The sequence below is a fragment of the Erithacus rubecula genome, assembly GCF_903797595.1.
Source record: "Erithacus rubecula genome assembly, chromosome: 1".
In the NCBI taxonomy this organism is placed as follows: domain Eukaryota; kingdom Metazoa; phylum Chordata; class Aves; order Passeriformes; family Muscicapidae; genus Erithacus; species Erithacus rubecula.
This window is the reverse complement of record NC_136658.1, coordinates 25,374,575-25,399,616: the sequence shown is the minus strand read 5'-3', so window position 1 is coordinate 25,399,616 and position 25,042 is coordinate 25,374,575. Positions and strand designations below refer to the sequence as shown.

General features: G+C 37.8%; 1 protein-coding gene across 1 annotated transcript in view; it reads left to right on the top strand.

Annotated features, from left to right (window-relative positions):
* Nucleotides 1–25,042, top strand: part of WARS2 (tryptophanyl tRNA synthetase 2, mitochondrial) — a 43,390-nt gene that overhangs the window by 1,846 nt on the left and 16,502 nt on the right. Inside the window, 1 exon segment of the mRNA XM_079310207.1 lies at nucleotides 17,899–18,156. Within this exon segment, the coding sequence (XP_079166333.1) occupies nucleotides 17,899–18,156 (258 nt within the window).

Genomic DNA, 25,042 nt, shown 5'->3' with positions numbered 1-25,042 from the left:
ATTCCTAAAATTAAGAAATCAAGGCATATTTCATTACATTCCAAAGCAGCTAATACCATGCCAATGACCTTGATTCTGCCCTTTCTGTTGGAGAGGTACAGTGAAAGCAAGAGGAACAACCTGTTATGCCTTATGAAGCTTTGATAACTGTTATTATTATTATTATAACTGTTATTTGATAACTGTTATTATTATTACTTAGTAACTGTGTTCTTACTGGTTGTTAGTGTGAGGCAGAAGTAAGGTTTCTGCTTATATTTTTGTTTCAGAATTCATTTATGTATAACTGCTTGAATTGTAACAATATGGAAGAGGTAAAGAATCTCAATATGGCATACTCAATAAGCTTGTGGGGTGGTTCCATGCCTTGAGGTGCTTTGATTTACTTTCATTTATGTGTGCCAAAATCTTCCTACGTTTGTAACACTTAAAATTTGAGCAGTTACACTGTCCCTGTTATATGTTGCCAAAGCAGGTGTTGCAAAGATACTTCAAACCACTCATTAACTCAAAAGTTCTTTGAAAAATACTGGAAGGATTTTAATATATCTATCTCTTCTAATGCACATGGTGACTCTTTTGGCTCTGTTTAGTATCACAACAGATGCCCTCCCCTGCTTTCATTGCTCCAACAAAAAAATCTGGTTTATTTTGCATGGTAAGGAAATCTGCTCTGAGTGAACATGGCTCATGTTGTATTTTAATATTTACTCTGATGTGCATTTCTTTGCCACCTGTGACTCACCTGTCAGGTCAAGGTTACTTACCAAGTGCTTTATGATGTAGCTGCTGTTACCATGATATCTTAAAGGTGCGATAGGTCTGAGAATGTGATTTCTTCCTGTTATTCTTTAAATGTTTTCATTAAAAAAATAAAATAAAAACAACAAAAAGAGACCCCAAAGTTAGTGTTGGTTCACAGATTCACAGAATATTCTAAGTTGGAAGGGACCCACAAGGTCCATATTTCTAGCACACAAAATTTGTAGGCATAATAAATGTGCTTGAGAAGAAAGTAATGTTTTGTTGGAGAGATTCATTACATTTGGGGTATCTTGACTTTTAAGAGCTTATTTTCAAATTCCCTAATTTACTGTTCTTCAGTGCTCTCTAAGCCAGGGTTATAGAAAGTCATTTCATCAAGTCTGTTTCTTTGATGAGACTCTCTTAAAAATGGCAACTACAGGTACTCCAGGGAATTACTGTTAAAATCATGAGAAATCCAACTGTGCCATAGCCTGTTAGTAGGAAAATTTAATCTGAAGTGAGTCGGTCAGTTGTTCGTGTATGTCCTGATAAAGCATGGATTAAGTTTCACCCTGACTGCAAAGGGGAAGTAGAAAAATGGCAAGGTCTTGTTTTTAATGGTCTCATGCATCACTTTCCAGACACTCAGCTGGAAGAATTATTTGCTTTCAAGAAGTCAGGATGTCTTTGGCATTTTTCTTTTCTAGTATCAAAGTAGCTATCACTATTTTATTAGCATACTCCAATACCTGTATTGCTTTTCTTCCTGAGAATATCTTTCAAAGAAAACAAGAACTTCTCATTTTGCTGCCTTTTCTCCTACCCGAGTTGTTCTCTTCGGTAGGAAAGCCTTGCCTGCCTTTCACACATCTATTAGAGTGGCTATATTATTGTTGCTAAGCTGTACATTTGATGTCCTACAACCTTCATCTCTTGTCAACTTTCACAGGAGTGATGCATCAGAAAGTGGATTCTCTTTTAGTGGTACAGAACTGCATCTTTCAGTCATAAGGGTTTATGTTTTTTTAACACAAAATCCTTTCTTCTTTGGTGCTAGAATTTAGTCTTATTTTTCCTACCTTTTGGTGAGTGTTGCACAGAAAATATCTTTGGTGAATATTTAGTCAGGACCATTGCAAGTACAAGATCTTCAAATCCAAGGAAACTTAGTAGCTCATTTAGGAGTTTACCTGTTTCTTTATGACCTGAGTCAATATCTTTAAAAAATACCACAGTATAGATCCCTGAAAGCAGTTTCTCTGGTTTGCTTTACAGTTCATGACCAAAGTTGGTGCTAAAATCAAGAGGCATTCACTGCATCTTCCCCTACTGTGGCAGCCTAATGAGTCTCAAGACCAGAGTTAGACTAACCTGGCATGCTTTGTTCTTAACAACTCCACATTTGATGTTGTTTCCCTCTTCTTATCTTTTAGGGAATTTCAAAAGATGGATTTTGTTCACTGAATATTGATGCTATGTAGACCACCTCCCAGACTGCTCCTCTTTTCCTCTATTTTTGAAGATGGGAGTGCCATTTTTCCTTTTTTGGTCTTCTTATACTTTGCTGGGCCTCTGTAAACCTCAGTGATTCTGGCCAGTATTGTCAGTACTTTAATAGATCTTCAGATTGTTTGGGTCTGGTGAAATTTGATTTACTTTCTTTGAGGAAGTATTGTTCCTTCTGTATTCAGGCCACCTGATCACTCTATGGTTACTGTGCTACTCGTGTTAATGATGGGTCATGTTTCATATTTTTTAACAAAGATGGCTGTGAAAAAGGCAGTTAGGTAAAAATTGAAGGGTTGTTTTGGAGACCATTAAAATGCTTTTTCCCAAGACTGCAAATAAAATCTTCAATTTTTTTAGTTACAGTTACCATTTGAGCTCCAGAGAAAGGAAGTAACTAGAATTACTAGACTCTAATCCTTAAGGATTTCAAATATTGTAGTCAAAACTACAGTGGGAGAGAGAGCTCAATTTTCAGTATCATTCAGATGTGCTATGAATGAAATGCAAACGATTTAAAAGCATCCATGTTCCCATCTTAAATTTGTTGCTGTCACATATGCATCACTTTATTAACCATAAATGAAATGAATCCCCAGGTGCATGTAACAAGCTGCAACATACACAGGTCACTGCAGCAGGGCAACTTCAGAATGCCTGTCCAGACACTTGTGTGCTGAGATTGATGGACAAACAGGCAGATTTTTCAGTGCTTGCCCTGGATATATGATTGTGACAGTCCCCTGGGTTGCATCTCTTTCTTCTAGAGAGCGTGAGGGTTGGAAGTAGCAAAGTGCTTTTAACTGAGGAAAAAAGGCTGGAAATGCAAATGCCTGTTTGGCGGCAGAGACCCTGATGTTTCCTGGTGTCTAGTATGGGCTGGTTCAATATACTGTAATATACAGGACCTTTAGAAAAGGTCTAAGTAATTTGAGAAATTCTTTTCCATTAAGGTCACCTCTATGTGGATTCATATGTAGAAATTGGTACCTTTTTTCCCCCAGTTTCTTATTTTCCTGAATTTTGACATTTTTTACTATTGTTATTGGGCACAGATACTGGAAGTTATTTAGTTACCCAGATGCTTATCAACTAGATCTAGCAACATATTCCAGCCTTTGGATTAAACCTTTGTTGTTTTCTATTCAGGTTGGAATGGAAGTTTTTCGTAATCAGTCATTTGTTTTTATTCTAATCACTAAATAGCCAAATAAATAAATGGTTAATAATACCTAAATAATATATTTAACCCTCTGGGGAAACTGGCTTATCTTTCAGATAAAGCAGTGGAATAGTTCTTTATGCAAGAATGAAATCATTAGCTTTTGTATCACTTTAAGAGCAGAAGGCAAGTTAGTATACAGTGAGAATATACATTTCTCGGGTTTTCACTGGATTTGAAAGATCTCAGGTTTCCTCAGATTTATTAAACTTACAGTTGTAGAGAGACTTCTTGTAATCTGCCTTGCTTAGTGCCTTGTCTCTAGTGGATTTTGACCACTGTTGTAGCTGCACAGAGAGAGCCCCACTGTACGCAGAAATGAGGAATCTTTGAGGCGTGAACTAGTCCTATTCATTTCCACAGTTGTAACAATAAAATCTGGCAAAAACAGATCGTTTTAGCAGGAAGCAGCCCTTTATTCTGGCATCTTGGCAGGGCTTGGGTAAAGTCCCACCATTCTTTCTCCCTCTGGCCCTTGCTTTCAGTGTCTTGACTAAGCCTGTTCTTTCTCTTGAGGGAGTTCTGTTTTTATTAACCTGTTTTTGTACAGTAAGTTTAATGAAAGATGCTACTCTGGCCATATGGATGTTGAAGTTTTGTGTGAGTTTCTCCAGTTCATATGCTGAACAAGCATTGTGAGTCAGTCTGTAGCAGATCACCTCTGTATCTAGACAGGAGACTGGACTCCCATTTTGATGCTGGTTCATTGGCAGATGAACTTCCATTTACTAATACAGCCAGTGCTATTCTAGACACTTAACAATTACTTTTTCCATTACACAAGTTGTGGTTTACACTGTGACTCTAGTGTTAGGTGAACAAACATTTTGTGCAATTGACTCAAATTGTAGCAGGATCAGAAGCTGAAGTGGAGAAAAGCCCCAAATCATTTAAATCACCTTAGATCATATATTTTTTGAGTTTTGCTTTCTTTGTAATCAGTGAATTGAAATTGCTTTCCCCTTGATTATTTGAACCCTTGACTAACAGCATCGTTCTTGGAGGCCCCAACTCAAACAAATCACATAGCAGATTTTATAATTTTCTGCTGTGTCAGGCAAATCTGTACATCCACTGGACAAGATTAAATTTATTTTTGCCCCCAGAGATAGTTATCCACCTTGAGAGTGCACTGAAATTTTTGCTGCACAGGAGAGGAAATAGATACATATTTGTATATATGTATGCACACAAAAATAGACAATGAAATATATATATTACATTTTCATTTCCCTCATTCTTGTGGTAAAATGTCATGATTGCTACCAGAAACAAACTATCTGTTTTTACTTTTAGCTTCAAGTTCTTTGAATTATGCTAGGACATGCATCTGCTCCTTGGAGCTGGCCAAAGCAATAGAGTGGTGAAGTTGATCAGGTGGTTCAGTAATGTCTGCACAATAGCTGAATGAAGAAGTGTTGTGTGAAGTTTAAAAATAGGGGTTTCCTCAGGGGTTTTCATGGTGTTGCACGTAGTTCATGTTATAAACTACTGCAAGGATGTTATATTTGTAACAGGCAGATAAAACCCTTCTATGCATCATTTGTATTTAAATAACACTTTCATAACTGTTCAGACTAGGAATTTCTTTTTGTCTAGACTACCTGCATTTTTTATGGATAAGTGGTTTGGAGCCTTACAGTACAGATTAGAGGGTGAATTAAATGCTTCTAATTGGTATTTCAAAATGTGGTAAGCCTATCTTGTTCATATATGTAGGTGGGTGTCAATATTTACATTCCTGTGCAGAAAGATCCTAGAGCTGGACAGTGCTGTATTTCCATTTTTAAAGCTCAGAGCTTCTGGACGATGCTTCCAATTCCCAGAAGTATTCAGAATCTGAAGGGAGATGAAATAGTATACATTCTCCATTTGGACAGATGGAACATGCATTGTTCTGAATCCCATCATTGTTGTCTCTGATCACATACACTCAGTGTCAATCAATTATTGTATATCGATCTGCATAGTGTCATCCTCAGGGTCTGACTGTCTAATTCCATTTGAAGGTTGTTGCACAGCATTAAAAAAGAAAGTAAACTGCAAATGTCTTCACAACTTCCTAGTCTCACCATCATTTTTTCCTTTTGCCAGGTGCATAGTTCTGACTTTGAAATCTGTGTGTGATAGCTGTACCTTGGGAAAGATACAGCAGCATTTCCATGTTAATAAAAGACTCCAGGCTTCCTGATGATCTCACCTTAGATTCACATAGCAACTATTTTTGTCATTTGCTTTCACACTTATGGATGGTCTGATATCCCTCTCCTTTGGCAGTGAAGATTGCTAAATGGCTTGTTTTGTCTTTATCCAACAGTCAGGAGCATTTCTTTTCAGGGATTCTGCCTTAATTCTGCGTTTCATGGGCTTTCACTTCTCTGCTTGCCAGCATTGCTTTTTACATGAAAAACAGCAAAGAAATATGTGAGGTACAAACTTTTAACAACAGAACCACGTTATGCTATCCTTCCTAAGTATAATCTTTTTATAGCCACATCAAAGTTTCTTTCAAAGGTGGTCTTTGACTTCTTCTTGAATTGGGTTATCCATTTGCAAATATTTTTCTTGAAATCACACACTTGCCAAGATGTGGAGAGACTTTACTTAATAGACACCCATAGGGTGCTTTCCGTTTTCATGGAAGAACAAAACAGTTTTAAACATTTCAAAGCCTCTTTGTTGCTTATGCAAAGGGAATGAGGGGTCCAGCCCTCTGAATTCCTGGCCGAATCTCATTTTGCATCTCTGCTGGCAACAAATTAGCCCATGTAATTTCTGCAGTCGAGTTCACATTCTGCCCTTCATGCACTTCCACTGCAGTGTTTTTTTGGGTATTTTTTTTTTACGATATCTACACTTTTGATCTTTGCAGAGTTAAAGCAATAGCAGTGCTCTGACTCTTGTTCATCAAGTATTAAGCCAGGTCACAACAGCCAGAGGTGCTGTCTCTCCCTCCAGAGGGACATTTTCACAGTTGACCATGGAACTTTGTAAGTCTCCAGTATTCAGAATACTTGCCAGTACCCAAAGGAAATGGAGTATAGTACATCTTTGGGGTAATAACAGTAAAAACCCTTGGCTTTTTTTACACTGATATATATTCCACAGGGTACCTCCAAGATGAGAGTTGGTGATTTGCCTGGCTTTCTGTGGGCCAGTTTGAATAGTACAGGTAAGTTAGCAAGGAACATCTCTTTGGGACAAGCAAAGCAGTGAGTGTCACACACAAACTAGGGAACTTTTCATTTGATGTTTCTGGGTTCAAGCTGTCTAATAAGCAAGTCACAGTTTGCTGTCACCATTCTCACCTCACTTGGCTGCATCATATTGACCTGGACACAAATGAACACTTGTGTCTGCCCCCCTCATCCATTGCTCACCAGTTGTTTGTCCTTTCTGTGGAAACAGCCCAGCCTGGTGATTTCAGGACCAGCCTGCACTGATAACAACAGTTTAAATGAGTCTGTGAGTATTGTCTATATCCAGAAAAAGTTTTTAAAATTCTCTAGAAGTTTCTTATACACGTGTGATTATTATGTCTAAAATATTTAAATTCATAGAATTCTTTCCAGCATAGACAGGAAAGACTAGCTGTAGCATTTTTGTGCATGTGTGCATCATTAGGGAATTTACTGGGATTTCCGCATTCTAAAGCCTCTCAACATCCATCAGGTGGTTTTAAAACTTTTCTATTCACCTGAGATGAATTTCATGCTGTAACCACAAGGTGAAAGTTTTTGAACAGCAGTGTTAATTTTGTCCCCATGTGAAATAATGCCAACTTTTCCTTGTTACAGGAAATTGCCAAATAAAATAATGGAAAGGAAATGAACTACTCTTTGAGTTTCTAGGACAATATTCTGAAGAAAAGTAGTTATTCCAAACAAAAAGTATTTTTTAAAAAACATCTCTCTAGATGTAAGTTGATATTCTTTGTTTATATCCCATAGGACAATCTTAGTAGCAAGCTGACTCCTCACTTGAAGAAAATTTATTAAAAAATGCAATAAAATCTCTTTCAGCTAGAGGTCAGAGAAAGAACAAGAGCAATCAGATGGTTTTAAGAGATTTGGATACTACTGCAATCAAAAACATAAAACAACTCTAATTTCTCTGTGAGGGAAGTATTTAGGGCATTCTTTAGCTTTCTGTTTTGTTTATATTCAAGATTGCTAAGATTTTGGTACTTAGAATAGTATAATATATTAAAATCACATCAAAGCTTTCATATATCAAATAGTCTGTAATTTAGAAATTAGCCTTTTCACTGCATTTTGACAGTTTCACATGTATCTTATAGCAAAATAAATGTTAATTGTTCACTTTTTGCTATTACATTTATTCTGTTGAGCAATGTACATTTCTAGATGTGGGCATGTACCAGTTTACAAAGTGTTAAATGTTCACTTGTATTTCCCATCTTTCAACAACCCAGAATGGTTTTTCAAAGCCTATCAGTATTCAGCTGCTATCAGTGAAAAGGCCTCAATTCTTACTTTTTTTTTGAATACAGGTAGAAGGACTTGAATCTTGAAATGCCATGAGATCTAATCTATCTAAATAGAATTCTGATTCCTTTTCCATTTTCTTTGGTCATCTCACTTGGACTTTAATCATGCCTATGAAACATTATGGCTCAGAGGACTAGGACAGACCCTGTTTGGAGTGATCTGGTGTTTCCCCTGGCCCAAAATAAAGTGCCCTTACGTTTTTATCAACACTTCATTTTATGTTTTGGTTTTTTTTTTTTTACTTTTTTTCAAATCTTCTCTAAGCACTCTTCTGAAATGCCTTCTTTTTCTTAATCTTGGAAACTTTACATCTGATCTGAATCTTTCTTACTTCATCCTAAGCTCATTGTTTAACAGCTTTTTTAACACTTTCACAGTCTTCCATCCACTGTACTAAGAACTCTTTGAACTTTCTTCTATAGTCTTTTTTATTCAGGTCACTCATTGGACTTGGTTGAACTTCTATGGCCTCTTTCTACCACTCTTGAAATACAGGACCTAAAACTATCCAACTTGTGTGGTTTGAGGCCATCTTCATCCTGAGTAAAATGAGCAAATTGTTTTCTGTCTCCTAGATTTTCATCCTGTTCATATATTCCTGTGCAATTTTTGGTGTAGTTTATAAATGTGGTGGTTTTGCAGTTGTATGGTATTGATTCTGCTCACCTTCTGAAATATTACAAACCCCAGACTCTGTTCTTTAGTTGTTGCCTGGATAGCTGTTCTCCTTCCTGTGTTTGTATGGTTGAGTACACTTTTCTGTATAAATCTGTGTACTTTTGCCTGGTAAATAGCATTCTGCTTTTTCAAACTGTTTCTTTGCTTTGTCAAGATTATTTTGAGCTCTTATCATCCTTCCAACTTTGTTTTGTCTGTTTTTAATGAATACTCCATTTCATCATCCAAATTTTGTATTTGAAGATACAAAAATATCAAATAATACTGGACTCAGCACAAAACCCTGATAAACTGCATTTGATATATCTTTCCTCAGTCACTGTAAGCCATCAATAAGTGGCTTTTGGGATTTTTTTTCGCACCAGTTTCACCCCCAGCATATAATATTGTATTCGAGGTGCTGTTTATCTTGTTGGAAACTGAGATATTAAGTGTTGGAACTTAATGAAAATCAGGATATAAGCTTTAGTATTTCTTCTCTATTCTAGCATCTCTTGTCCTGTGGGAGGCTATTAGAGTTTTTGAGAGGCACTGATTCTTGAGAAATAATGCTGTCTTCTGCTATTTCTGTAATTTCTTTGAGGTTCGTTATTTGTTCCTGTATTTTGCCAGGAGCTGAAGTTGAGCTGACTGATACAGAATAACTCTGTAAGGTCACACAGGTTCTCTGTGAGCTCACTGGCCCAGTGCTCCCATGGCAATGTGCTCTGTGGGATCAGAAGGAAGCCAGACCTGATGGGTGCTTTAGGGAGCTGTTGCCAGGGGGCACCTGTGCCTGAAAACTTTAGCTGTTGCTGGTTCAACACATTTTTCAGAGAACTGTAAACTACTTTTTATATGGATTTGTATCTCAGAGGTGTTCTTCACAGTGTAACAAAGGTTGTCCTGCTTCTCCCTCTCCTTTTCCCTGATGCCACCTCTTCCAAGCAATGCCTGCAGTACTGGAACTGACAAAAATTTTCAGCTTTTGAGCACTGAGTGCATCATCTGATGGTTTTGGAAGCAGCGTGTGTGTGTCCATCTGACCTCACCTTCCTGCCTTTCCTGTCTGGTCACAATGTTCTTGCTGATAGTTCAGGCTTAGGTCCTGCTGCAGCTTCCTGTCAGTGAGGCACTGATTACCTTCCTTAGGTGGTAATTGTTAAAAATATTGTTATGAATTCATTTAGCCTTTCACCTACCCTGGGTGAAATGGACTGATAAGACCTGCAGTTAATGTCTATAGTTAGATAGATTGACTGGAGAAACTTTATTGCCCCAGCTTTAAAAAGGCAAGTAAATGGTTTGAGAATCATTAATCAGGGTTAAGGTAGCGTCAGGCAGCATGAGGCTGTTAATTGCAGTTCTGTGCACACCTTTGAAACCCAGGAGGTGCAGAAGTGGTACATGCTTCAGTGTGCACTGGACCTGTTCTTTAGCTGGTTATGGCTCAGCTTTGAACAGGAGCTCTCACATGTTGTCCTTCAAGTTGATGTGGAGAACAGCACAAAAAATAAAAACCCCCAGGCTGTGTCCTCGCTAAGGAAGGCATCGTGGTTTAGGGTGGGATTGGTGACTGCTGTTGGCTGCATGCAGACCCAGTGCTTGGTTCCTTCACCAGCTCTGCACAAATGTTAGCACAGGTTCTTGTCCTAGGCTTCTAGAGAGGTCTCTTGTCCTAGAGAACTGGAGCCAGCTCTTCTGAGCCAGGAGGCTGCTGCCTGCCTCCAGGTCCCTAAGCAGAGGTTGTATCCCTGTTCCACTCCATACGGGAGGGAAGGGTCCGTGGCTGCCTCAGGTGCAGAGGAACCTTGTGGTGTGTGGCAGAACTGTGGCAGGCTGCTGTAGATAAAGCTGGGAACTGTCAGTGTGACTATCATTAGCACCCCAAGTGCACGTGGGGCTCATAATGCAAATGAGAGAATCCACTTGCGGGCTGCAGGGAGCCACATGAAAGGAGCCATTTGATGAGTCATCTGTACAGAGGCATCGTGAGAAGGCAGCCTGACCCACCCGCAGTTACACTGGCTTCTTTTGCTAGCCCTAGAGGGCAGAGTTAAATTTATAGGGTGGGTTTAGTATGTACTGTAAATATTCCTCCTTTAAATGTGTTTCTCATTTGAAATATAAATATTAAAGTCCTACTGAAGTTTGAGTGCATTTGACATTCAAAAGAGGGATACTAGGCAGTGCTGTTTAAATCTTAATTTGGTTCAGTTTCTGGGCAATAGGTTAATCTTTTCTCAGAAACTATTTATCTGAAAAGTTGCTCTGGTATGAATATGTTTCTTTCTAATTTAATGTTAGGTCTTTCTCTCATTTTAAGAATTAACCATGTTGAAATAGCATTTGTACCAGATTAATTTGACATATTGAATTCTCATATCAAAATAAACATGTTTAAAAGTTTCTACAGCAAGTTTGCAGAGAAGAAATTGCATTAAAAACAATAAATGAAGTGAAATATGTAATGCATACACTGCTCCTAAGTTCCCTTTCCCTTCATTTTTTTTCCTCTGTAACAACATTAATATTTAAATTGTCCCAATTAGGCTTTAAAATTTATGCTTTAGCTTGTAAAGTCTGGCTTCCTTTCATTTTACTGCTTAATAACTGTCTCAAGACAGGTTTTGCTAAGCCACTCATAACAGACAAGCATATTATTTTAGCAACCAGAGTTTTGAAATTTCAAAGTATTAATAAGGGAAATAAAAAATTTGTAGACAGATGCAAAAGATGCAGTAGTTGGTGGCTTTTGTCAGCCAAAGTATTTCTTTTGTCTCTGGGGTTAGAGCGAGTTTTTGGTTGTGTTGTTCTGGTTTTATTTTTCTTCCCTTTTTGATCCCTGTTGAGAGGATCTTGATGTTTGAAATTTCAGATTTTCCAGTTTTTGTGTTTTATGCATGTCTGTGTTTGCTTATGCTGTGCTTTCTTCCCTTCAACTTACACATTTTCTTTTTGTCTGGCAAATTTGAACTTGCTTCAGTTTGGGACAGCTGGGGCAAAATGAACCCCCACGAATAAAATTATAGCAAGAAGAGCAAAGTCTGTGAATGATCCTTTGCTGTTTCCTGAGTCGTTCCAGTGTCATTAATCAGCTCTGGTGCTGTGGAGGCTTGTGGTGTGTTATGTCGCCAGCACAGCAGCTTCTCCGTCCCTTTCCCCCACCCCCTGCGTGCCGACACAGTGGGGAAAACTAGAGAGGGAAGCCATCAATCTTCCCTGTCCTACATGTCAGCAGTGATTCTCCTGTCGACTTCCTGCCCTCTCTGTCGTGCCCACCACCTGTGTTTAGAATTAACTCTGATGCTGCAGATCTCACTTGGCTCTTCACCTGTTCTGCCCCGAGTAAATGGCTGTTAAAATAAAGCAGAGCAGCTGAATGCTATAGCATGTGAATAGTAACCACTTCTGTGGCTTGGGGGGTGATTTCTGTTGCAGCTGCTCTTGTAATAGTGTCACAATTTTCTCTATCATTGTGAGGTTTGGATCTAAAATCTCTTGCTTTTTTTCAGCCCACGGTGAGTTTGTGAGTTAGTCTTTTTATTATTTAGAAATTAAAATATCTATAAAATGTATTATACATGAAGGTATAAGCCTGTCTTTCATCTATTAGGCTGCTGGGATAAAGGCATTGACAAAAACTAGTTAGTTCAAAGCTTTGTCCTTACCTTCAGTCACTCCAAGAATATAATTAGCAAAAGCCTCCTTGGAATTTGATTTTGAGGATGTGTCTGTCTCCCCCATGACTGGCTAGATTGACAAGCTGACAGGCACCACCTCTGTACTTCTAGGGCAGGATTAATGTGATAATTTAATGGTTTGTTGTGTTAAACAATAGCTCTTAATTGGACTCTAACCAGCCACATTTTTATGTATACTTTTATGTAATTTCATAACATGCCTATGCCAAAATAAAAGGAGAAAACAATCCTGAGAACTGTTTGTCTACTGTTAGCTTTCTCCTGCCTCCTTGAACGGGTGCTATGTTTCTCTGTTTTTAAAACCTGAAAGAGATGAGAGCATAGGCATAAGGTTACCTTATAATTGTAGCTCGTCTGCTGTCATTTCAAGTGCATGATGGCAATATTTATGTGAAGTTGTAAAGAATAGAGATTCTGAAAACTTCAGTCTTGTGAATGCTTTCACATGATTTTATTAGTGTAACTCTTTGTAAAGGGGGAACTGTTTCACAACTGATTTTACTACATATTTGAGATGCAGTTTTTTCTTGACTGTACCAGGCAAATATGTGTATTCAACAGGTAAATAAATTATTGTGTTCTGCAGTCACAGAATTCATAAAGCTAAACATGAAGTGTATAGTGAGGACACCAAGATTTGGCTGTAACATGGGATGCTTGGATCTGTATGGATCTTTTCCTTTATCAGCTTTGGTGTGTCTTCTAGTTCTGGCACATCTGTCTCATGAGAGGGGATGATTGTGGTTTTGACTGCTGAATTGTGGCCTTGATAGCTGTAGCTCTCCTTCTATAAGAGTAAAGCTCTGCTTTGGTCTAAGAGAGCGGAATTGGATTTTTGGACACTGTCATCTTTCCTGTTTGGCATTGAAAATGGATATGGCCATGTTCCAGGATGGCAGGACTGAACTTTGGCCATCCTACTCTGGGATAAGGATGCAATCCTTATTCCTGATTATTTAAGAGTATTTGGATCTTGATACTGTTTCAGTATAAGGAGTAGCAGTTTTTTATCTCATGACAAAAGGGAGGTTAGGTGAGAGAACACCTGAAGGTTTATGGATTTGGGGCCAAGCTTTGTTTGGTAATGCAGCTGAGAAATGCACTGTGGTGCATTGCCGTGCAGAGGTCTTTTAGAGAGAAAACAAATAGCTGCTAAGTTATCTGTCAGATACTGCTTAACAGGCATGAGGAATGATGTGCAGCATTACTGGTGTAGGTGCACACACCACACAGAGTTAAACATACGAACAGCAGGCTCACACTGTGCTTACTACAGATGTCTGAATGAGTGAGTGCCTGTGGGCTGGAGCTGCATGTCTTGTGGCTTTCACTCTGCTCCATTGGGAAGTCTTCACTCCTTTTGTTTTTATCCTTTTCCAGCTCTAGTACTTTGGAGCACACAGCTCCCATCCCCTGACCTAACAGCTCCATTGAAGTGCATTCCAGCCCCATGATTTCATGGTACCAGGCAGAAGTCCCCTGCCACGCTGCTATGCTGCCCGCCGCTTCTCACGGAGTGAACAAACAGGGAACATAAACTCTCTCCAGAGGAGCAATGTTCTCTGTATATTTTTAGTGCAAGAAATCCAAGATTCATTTGAGGGTGTTTTGTGTGGGCTTTTTTTAATATAGGCTTCTGCTAACACAATGGAATATTTCATGCCACTCTCTTTGCTGTAACTTCTTGTGCTTTATGTTGTTAAATGGAATCAAAGGAGTTAAAGATGAAAGACTTCTAGTCAACTGGTCCCTCAGCTGGGAGCCAGTATGGGTTTGTTATTTGTAATGGATTTGCTAATGCTTTACTCAGGTTCAGCCTAGCTCAGTTTTCATTATTGGATTTACTTATTTCTGTGAATTCTCTATATCAGGTTAAGTAATTGCTGAGCTTAGGCTGAATATAATACTGCTACTGTTTGTTTCTAATGTTTCATTTGTTATTTATTGCCCCTATACTGAGCAAACCTTTTGTAAGTATTTGTTTACCATTTGAACATACAAAGCACCATTAAAGATGTCATACTTGCTTTCACAGGTATTTTCTTTAATGGATAGAGAACTTGATTCTTTCTTTATATGAAACTATGTCCATTTGACATTGTACATTTTGTGTTTCCCTTTCAACATGTAGTGTGTCACCAGATGCTAACTAATGTAGTATTACAACAAACGTACCTTTCGTTAGCTCATTGTTAGCCTTTGAATATTTGGAGTTAGTACAGTGCTTGAACATACAATGTATGCTGAGACTCTGATGTCTTGTATTTTCCTGGTGAAAGACATTCTCAAACTTCCTGTTTAAATGTCATTATTGCCTTTTTATGTATTGAGTGTATTATACTCATATTAAGGGACACAGTTTTGCCAATTCATCCAATATGTTCATAGTAACATTTCCTACAGACTAAACAGTGACCTGAGAAGTGGAAAAGGCAGATAATGAACATGTTATGGGAAACATGCAAAGCAAGCACTGCAGCTACAAGGGAACGGAGTCTGTCTGCCTTGGGGACCAACAAAGTTTCTAGACAGAACTGTTCTCCACAGACTCAGGGTGTCAGCACTTTTTGGGTCAAGGTATTGGCATATGAGCTGATCTGTGCTGACTGCACAGAAATTCCTGTGCTCTGGTATAACACACAGTTACCCCAGGGAGTAGAACTGTTCCTGCACTGAAGTAGCACCAGCTTCAGGATCCCAGGGAAAAGCAGCAGTAACATCAGGAGACATATTCAGGTGATGCTGTCTTCTACTAGATTAAAGTAGGAAGATGTGCAAGTTTCTGCACTATCTTTAACGTGGTCATCCTAACATACTTTAATTGATGTGGGGCTATAGTGGTTTTCTGCTACATGATAACATTTCTTAGCTTTTATAACCATGCAGATAGAAAACATGTTTTATATAAAGTCACTGGAGTCAAGGCCGTAACAGCTTAATTAGTAATAACCTTAACATGGCATTCTCTGTGCCTTCTTAATGTCTTGATACACAGTAAGAGCTGTATATCAAGAGCTGCATGTAAGAGCTCTTTGGGGAAGCAAGGGGTATAAAGCACAAGTAGAGGAAGAAAAGAATACAGGAGGGATGAAATTGTCTGATAAGAAAATGGAGTAGGGCTGTAAGAAGTATGGTGTGTGAAGAAGAGTATTGTTAAACAGGCATATAAATGGGCACCAGAATGCAAGCAGTACTGTGGGGAGAAGTAATTGTGGGAAGGAGCATCAGGATATGAACTTTGTGAGGGGAGACATGGACATGAAAAAAGGCTTTGTGCTCTGACAGCCAACCAACTGTTCTGGGATGCCAGCAGGGGTAGAACACCATGTTAGTTGTCAACTATTTGCTTCAAGACTTCTTGTCTTGGTTAAGGAACACAGGAAGCAAAAGACAAATGTTATACCTGTAAAGTACCTGTTGCATTGCCTAACAGCTGCTCTAGGCCTTTAGTAATAGAAGTACAGCTCTGAAGTCCAGTGAATCCCAGGTTTCTATAAGACTTAATCTCATTTATGCACATTGGAATGTTGAATGCCTCATTCTGTAGGAGAGCACCTGGCCCTTCTCAGTGTTAACAGGAAGCTGGCTGCAGTCCTGGGCCAGGTAGTAGCTTAGTGGGAGGTGAGTGGGTTTCTGTGAGTGGTGAGAAATGCTCTGATGCAGGTTCCTAGGAAAAGAGGGAATCAAATGCCAAGTGAGAGATTGAGTATCATAATTCCATTTTTGTGTAATGAAGAAGAGAGGCACTTGGGTGATTGAGGACTGGAATACAAGAACTGGAAACTGGAATTGCTGTTGGAAGAAGTGGTGTGCTTTTCATTGCTTCAAGTGATTATCTCAAAGCTCCTGTGCTGGAGGCTCTCCAAGAACACTTAGAAACTGACTCAGGAATGTTCTAGAAGTCAAGAAGGTATTTGGGATCGGGTGAAGGAGTTGCCATCAAGACTTAAATATGTAGGCATTTATATGAGCAGGAGAAATTAACATGGCAGCTAGCCCAAAGCTGCTCTTATCTGTCAGCACAAATACTTAAATGTTGGGTAAGAAAATTGTCTTGATCTGAAAAACAAGCTTACTTTAAAAGAAAAGGGAAATTTTCAGCAAATTTAGAAAGAAATGGTCTAGGCTTTTCTGAACTATAGATCGTACTTAAAAGTAAAAAAGTCCTATTCCACTTGGAAACACTTTCTCATTAATTTTTTTCAAGTCGGAGTCAAAATGAATTAAGTCAATCTGAAGTCCTTTTTTAACATTTGAAAATAATGTTACTTGGCCTTGACTTTTACTGCCATTTTGTGTGGTTTAATAGCTGTAGAGTCTTTTTTTTTCTCCCACACACATTTGTAAGAGATTCACAGTAAAGAAAACAGACTACATCAGTAAATAAATTCTTCCTGCTAAGTTAGCAATGTTGCTTATAAAAGTTAGCAGGAAAAAAATCATGCAGTCACAAGCATGAAGTTGATGATCCTGCCACACAACTGATTCTGAGAATTTGTGTTGTACAACTTACTTTGGTGGAGGGGACCAAATTTTATAAGTTAAGCAGTCTTGCACGCTCTTGCAACTTGGCATGTGGCAAGCATTTTCACATAAAACATTGCTGAGCTACTTCTGAATATGGTGGAATTCTTTGGGAAGGTCGGGGAGGTAATTGATCATATGCTGACAGCTTGGGGCTCTGAGAAAATGGTCAGATGGAGGGCTGTGATGCAGGAAAACAAACATTCTAAGATGGTAACTGTCACTTAGCCAAGCTATACATGTTTCAAGCTTTTTAATCTTTCCTCACAACTTCAGCTTCTTAGTCTTTTTTGGCTGTTTCTCTGTGAACTCTTTTCCAGTGTTGACATTTTACTGGTCCTGATGCATGGACAATATTTCAGGTGTGATCTTGAGCTATAGCTGTATTTCTTTGAAGAGCTCTTTTAGAAATTCTGTTGCTGCCAAAATTGAGAGTTTCAGAACTCTGATGATCTCTTCCATTATTCTTTGACCTTTGTTCTTTCAAGGGCTGTTCAAAATGTTCTTTGCAACTAGAAAAATAAGACTTCAGTGTTCATGGGAGTTAAGATGGCAATATACTTGGATATTGCATGAGGTTACAATAAAATTTTTTTAATTTCTCTACACTGTGACCCTAAGTGTCTGTATCAGAGTGGATATAGAAACTGATGTGTGGATACAGAAACTAAAGAGAAAACATACAACTTTGGTGCAAAAGAAGATGAAAGAATCTACCACTTGGTTTCTGAGACCATCTTTTTCCCAATCTTGTTTACAACTGTATACATGCAGTCTGCATATGCAGTCTGACAGCTTAGAATTAGAGTAGTTGTCAGTCTCTCTGCTGTAAGATAGAGTATTTTGACTTACTGCATCAATCGGTTCTGAGGTCATTTATACATTAATATGCTGGCAGGAGAGGAGAAGAGACAAGCATAAATGAGGCTTTTAAAATTACTTTAAAATAGAAAAGAATTTGTTTAAAAATAAAAATTTAAAAAAAAACATCCAAAAAAGTGTTAATTTTGCCAATGCTTTGTCACAGAATATGGTCGTGGATCGGATTTTCTCTGGTATCCAGCCAACTGGGACCCCTCATCTGGGTAACTACCTTGGAGCCATTCAGAACTGGGTGAATCTGCAGGAGAAGTGCAGCTCAGTGCTCTATAGCATTATGGACATGCACTCTCTCACCATGCCCAAGGAGCCAGCTGTCCTGCGCCAAAACATCCTCGACACCACTGCTGCCATCCTTGCCTGTGGGATTGACCCAAGGAAGTGTTTCCTGTTCCGGCAGTCACTGGTGAGTGCTCCTGTCGTGTTCAATTGGTTTCTGATGAAGTGGCTTTCCACACATCTTAACAAATGAGTTCGACTCATTCATTGCTGAACTCCTTTATCATGTTGGTGTTATTGGTCCAAGAGAATGTTATCAGTGTTGGATTTTAAACTTATCCCTTGCTGCAGTTTTGAAATTTTGAAGGATGCAACTGTGACTAAGAAGCCCATTTAGGGATAAGTACACTGTAAATTTCTGAAGCAGAGCTAGGAATTTCTGTAGGTTATGAGTAAAATGCTTTGAAACCCATAGAAGACCATTTATTTGTCTCTGTAACACTTTAGTCACAAAAGGTTAACTTATAAATGCATAAATGTGGCCCGTGTAGCCATAAAGGTAAGGAAAATATGTTTTCTGAACTTTTGTATAAGCTCTTGCTACTTATTTTGCCAGCTGCATGGTAATCACAAAGTAACCGATGATGAACATGGTAAGTTTTGTATCAATGCCACCGTGATCATCAGGGGGGTTACATCTTCTCTGGGACTTATTTTCCCTTCTTTACTATAATCTTCTTTTCATGTGCATGCTTTTCCATCTCATCTGGTAATTTGTATGTAAACCATGTGCTTCTCTTGACTACCCCAAGGGGTACTGGGCTTACCATCCCACTTGGCATATAGCTAGCACATATTTTCCTGGAACACAACTTGCTCAGTGAACTTTCTGTTATTGACTCTAGACTGGCAAACTTCTGTAATTTTCACAGACACAGATGTGGTGTAGCTTCTGCTCTTGTGAAGACTCCCATAAATGGGTGTCCATCTTGCAACATAACTGCAAAGGTCATGTGCTCACAGATTTGAATTTTATCAATGCAAGCTGAAATGGTGTTTCATTCTCCCTTTCAACACAATTCTTTACAGTCAGAGTTTCCTGGGGTTGTTAAACTGCAAATGGCAATCATAGCTCTATATCCCTGGTGAATAATGAATTGATGAAGACAGATATACTTCCTGCTTCACTTTTCCTCTGTATTAAAAAACCAGTCTAAATAGATGAGCTCAGAATTCTAGTGGAAATGCATTTAAATAAATTCACTCCATTTTTTTCAAATCTGCTTATCATTTTAAATATGTTACAGCTTGGGTTTTAATTTTCCTCTACTCTGACTTGTCAGCCTCAAAATGATGAAGTCATTAGCTGGAATAATTGCAAGGTGAGTTACAAGCCAATGATGCAGTAAAAACCAGTCTAGAGAGGTTTTTACTTGTTTTTAAGCAGCTGAATAATTCAATTATTAACAACACAGGATCAGTGACTAGATACACAGAGAGGACTCTTCAGCATGAAGGATAAATGCTTTGCAGTTATGAGTAGTGAGGAATAAAGTGAAGGTTTATAAAACTGCAAGTGATACAGAGAAATTGTTTTATCCACTGAAGAATGTGAACTGACAAATATCAAAACAAGTTAACACCTGGAAGATTCAACACAAACCTAACAATGCTGCATTTCACAAAATCCACAACTGGGATACAAAACCCCTTGACACAGGATACGGTGCATACTGAAATTTATATGAATTCATAATGGGACTCAACAAATTAATCTGAAAAATTGCTTTGGGACTGTTGCATATCTGAGCAGTCACCTCTATAGGAAGTGGTGAAACCACAGATGAGAGAATATCCATGGTTTCCTACACTTGCATTCTCTTTTTTTTTTTGTTGGTTGCTGTCAAAGATGGATATTTGATCTGGTCCAGTGTTGCTTTTCTTAAATTCCTACTGGTCTAAAAGCTATACTAGTGCTGTTCCAGGTCTTGCTAAAACCAACACTCAGGCTTCACCTTGAACCCAACAGATTATCAATGAGGATCTTACATTGCACTCAGTCACAGAAAATATGTCGTATCTTTCACAATATAATAATGCAGAGATTGAATCTTTGAACCCCCAAAGAGAAAATGTCAGACTCAGGAAATGATGACTCTTTGTACAGTGCTTCTACAGTATCAATACAGTCAAAAGCCAGTGAAAACCTAAGATAGCTAAACTTGAACATGTTCGTCTTTATCAAATGCAAGTTTCCAACAAATACAATTCTGATTTGCTTTATGGTGGTTAGGCTGGCCTCAGACTGCCTTTTTACCTTAATTTTTCTGTGTTCTTATCTGTCCAGATGTAATGGTCATTGTTCTTATTAAATCTAAATCATTAGATTAAATGTTTGAGCCATATCTGATGTCTTGAATGTCACTCTTACCAATACTTACCACACAAGTATCCATACAACTTTCAGAAGTGGCAGATTGTAGCATATTTTTGAAAGCTATATTTTTGTCACACTGCAATCAGAAGAACTGTTACAGTTGTTTGTGAGTATAGACTGTTTCAGCTCTGGTTCAGGCTGAAGTAGTTTGTCAGCTTCCCCAAACCAAGTCTGTACAAGCTGTATGAAGTGGTCAGGTATACCCAGAGATGCACTATAATCGGTTACATTTTTATAGGCAGCACCAGATGTTTCTCTGGAAGCAATTAAAAGGAGTGTCTGCATGTAGCTCTTGATGTGAGGAAAGGAGACAGGAACCTTGCTAATGTGATTATTGTTTTAGTATGATAATGAAATAGTACGTTATGGAATGTCATAATATCGAGATGATTATTCCTAAAAATGAAGGTGTAGGATGGATTGCAGCTATTGCTAATCAAGAAAGTTTATTGCTTGATTTTGACTGGAAATTTCTCAGATTTCAAAAAAAAAACAAAAAAAAAAAGAACTGGCCTCCTTTTCAGCCACTGTAGCAGTCTCCAAGGGTGGTCTAAAAAAGCCCCACTTTAGTTTACAAACATTTGGCTGAGGTGTACAGCAAAGTGACCAGAACTGGTTGTATGCAGAAATAGGGTGTGTACTCCCAGAGGTCAGCAGGAAAGCAGTGAAAATCCAGCCACAGAGAACTGGATTAGGTATTTAGTTATGGATTAAGCAGGTTTTTTCAATGGCAGATCAAACTACTAAATGAGAGAATTCTTAGTAGCTTAGCATGCTTTAATTATTGTTGTATTTTGAGTTCTATCTAGAAAATTACCAAAGCTGTAGATCACAGAAATATTTCTTTAATTACTCCTGAATGACATTTGTTCATTTTTTTTAAGCAAACATCATGCAACAAAATTGTTTATGAATCACCAAAACCCACCACAACTGATGACTTTTCTGTACCCTGATTCTGTAACAGTAAAGGTAGAATGAAATTACTGCACTAGAGAAGTATATGTTATTAATATGTATATTACTAGTAATAGTAAGCCCCACTAAGGGAATTGCTCATGCAGTCATTCATGTCAATGCTGTTGTGTCCTCTCCCTTTCTCTGGATTACACTGGGCAAGAGTGGTCTAGAATTGCTGAAAAGGGGTGGGTTTTTTGTTCTTTATTTTTTTGTTTCTTATTTTTATGTTTGTCTTATTCTTTTTATATTTTGCTGCTTGTGTTGCTTCTCTGGAATATGTTTACCATATGTGAAAAGAAATAATGCTACTTGGTTTCTCAAAAGGCCTGTGCTTTTTGGTAAAGGTTTCACTTATTTTACTTACTTAGGCTTTTTTTCAAATATCTAATCCAGAGATATCTGAAATACCTGCCTCCAGAGTTTTCACACACTTTATCATCCTTTTCAATACAAACAAGAGACAAAAGGCTGAACAATATGCAAAATATGAATCACAGACTGACTGCTAAGAGAAAGTGTGGTGAGAATAGATACCTCTCATGCTTATCCTAGATCCAAAAGGTGCTGCTATGATAAGGATACAGGGGAAGTTGACTTGGAATCCCATCAAAGATTTCAATGATGTCCTCTCCTTTGAACTAAAATAAAATAAAATGTGTCAGAAAATTTGCATAGGCAATTTTTTATGGTATTTAGAGAGCATATGGCCTATGCTCTTATGGATTGGATATGCAGCTAAATTACCTATAAATGGAAAGTGCTAGTTGGATGAAAATTAGTTTAGTATGCTTCAGAGTTTACCATTTATAGATTGTATTGTTATAAAACATGTAAGTTAGTGGCTGGCTGCATATTTGGTCTTAATGCATTGCAATTCAACAAATACCTCCCACACTTACATTGCCATATAAAAACTTGAATTCCAGCCTAGGAAGTAGTAGCTACAAAGAAGAAGTGATGATAACTTGAAAATATTTAGAAGCAAGAAGGGTTGTGATGAATAATTAGGGTAGTGTTTGGAACCGCATTGTCTGTGAAGGATTATAAACAAACACATTTAATTAGAATATCTGGAAAAACAATTGTGGTGTATGTTGGACAGTAAAATGGCCTCCCAGTGAGAGAAGCACTTTCATTACATCTTGTTTAATTATATTTTCTCGAGTAGGAATTTATAGGAAAGTGACAATTTTAGTAAGAATAGACAATAAAAATAAATGCATTTTTCAAAATAGTGCATTTCTATTTGGAGTACAGCTGCAAGATGTATTAAACCCTCTTAGAGAAAATAATGTCAAGATATGCTTTAAGTAGCTGCCTTTGCTTACTGGGCATAAAAAAGGAGTTATGGAATAATGACTTATACAACATGTTGTGAGAGTATTAGAAGAAACTGAAAATGTATTCCTTAAATTGTACCATAACTGATAAAAGCTGTAACAGTCATCTGTCGTAAAACTTAGATCTTTTATTAAAACCAAAAAGGACTGGGGGGGGAGGGGGGGTGTGTATGGAAGACAGTATGCAATCTGCACACATGGTAAATTTATATGATATAACCCATTTTCTCTGACATGGTGGGTACACTACACATTTCAGTTCTAACCCATAGCCATCTTGTATCTCATCTGCTTCACAGTCAAAACAATATTAGAAAATGATTTTGCTTTTATGTGGTCTCAGGCAGTTCTTCCTGTCCACCTATCTATTGTAGTAGACACATGCTAAATGTCCCAAGAGAAACTAAAATTCCATCAGAGTTGATTCAGCAGGCAGTGCTTGATACGCTGCATAAACGTTTCTCTGAGGAGTCCTGTGAGTTTCTGGACAGCATAATGTTCAGTTTCTGGGCAGAAAATTGCAGTTTTCATCCTTCTGGATAGGGTGATTTATTTTCTGAGTATAATCAGCTGCAGTATTCTTGCAGTGTGCAAGCAAATTGAAGCAGTAACTCCGGGAGGTGGGAATTTGCAAATTTGTCTTAGCCTTAACTCCAAAAGCCAAAATACAACAATATAAATGTGTGCACTGTTTCACTGCTGTTATTTTACAGAAGTATCCATCTGCTTTGTTTTGTGGACAGAGTTTGAATAAATTCATGCTGCCCCTTTTCCAATTTTCAGAGGGGCTGAAAAGCTTCCATTGCATCATAGCTTATAAATTCATTAAAGTACATTAATTTAGCATGGTCCATTGAAAACTTCCTGTCATAAGAGGAAGTATGTGCCTGTTTAATTTAGAAATTATTCTGCTTCTCTCATTACTCTGTTTTCTCTCTCATGGACAGGACTAGACATAACTAGAGCTCAGTAAAAAGGAAAGCCATGGTTCACTAGGATTTCTCTTGTTTTCCTTTTCCACTTTAATTTACCTTCTTCATCTCATACTATTATATAGCTATTATATTTTCCTCTATTCACCAATCTTCTCAACACACCAAACTAATTATTCAAGCAGTACTCGGACTTATACTAAGAGATTGTTTCTGAAAATAAGTTAATTTCATGATGAATAAAGGAGAGGAAAGGGTGCTTTGGCCAAATTACTGTGGTCTGTTGGGGTTTATAACCAGTAAAGCTTGATTCCAGTAAGAATATTCTTGGTCAAGTTCTTCAGAAAGTTAAGACAGATCTTATTTCTGTAGGTTTTAACCAAATATAAATTAGGATACGTGACTAAATTGTTTCAAGGTAAAGCTGAAAGCTGTAGATACTGACACATTTACTGACACATAATTAGATAACCACCCCTCAATTCAATACATTGCTTAACATGCTCTTTAAATCTGATACTGCCTTTGTAACCATAAATTATTCCACCCAGTAAATTATTTCTTTGAACAGGAATTTGAGATACTATGGCAAATTTTCTATCATAAGAGTACCTGCACTGTGTGCATTTGATTCAAGAGTAGTCTAGTTTTTTGTCTTTTTTACAGCCTTTTTTTCTTTAGCTGTATAATATAGAGACATTGCTAAGTATCTTGAACATATTGTCTGCAACCTTAGGCATTAATAAAACCTTGCCTCTTCAAGAAAATTGTGAGCATCATTTGCTTTTAAAAAGGACCTCTTAAATTTTGCAGAAGCTCTTACTGGTACTTCTAGAAGAGACAAAAGTCCTAAAATAAGGTTTATTTTCTTTTTAAATGTAGGACTCTTTCCTTTCTGTGTTTCAATTTATTTTAGTACACAGCTATCCAAATTACCTTCTGAGACTATTTGTTTGTACTCTATCAAAATTTAATATTTTAAATTTACTACCTCTTTAAAATGTAGCCCTTAATGAGGGAAAACTGTTTCCACATGATAGATATGCAGCAAATTTGCAGTGCCTTACAGAGAAGGACTATGGGTTGCAACTTGAGGAAATCCATCTTGAAAATAAAACAGTGCATCTCTTTTTACAGAAAGCCAGTTCAGCTGCCAGCATACAAAGCTGCATTATAACCATTGTATTATAACCTCAGAAAGCTGAAGTCCAGTGTTGCTGATTTGTCTGCTTCCAGATCTGCTTCCAGTATTCATGCCTCTCCCACTGTTCCTGAATCTCATGGCTTGCTGTCTTCCTCAGCTGTACGTCTCATAAAAATTATCTAGAATTATTTGGACTTAAAGTAGCTTCTGGTTTTCCATGTATATATCATTGGCTGTGCCAGGGAATATCAGCAATAATT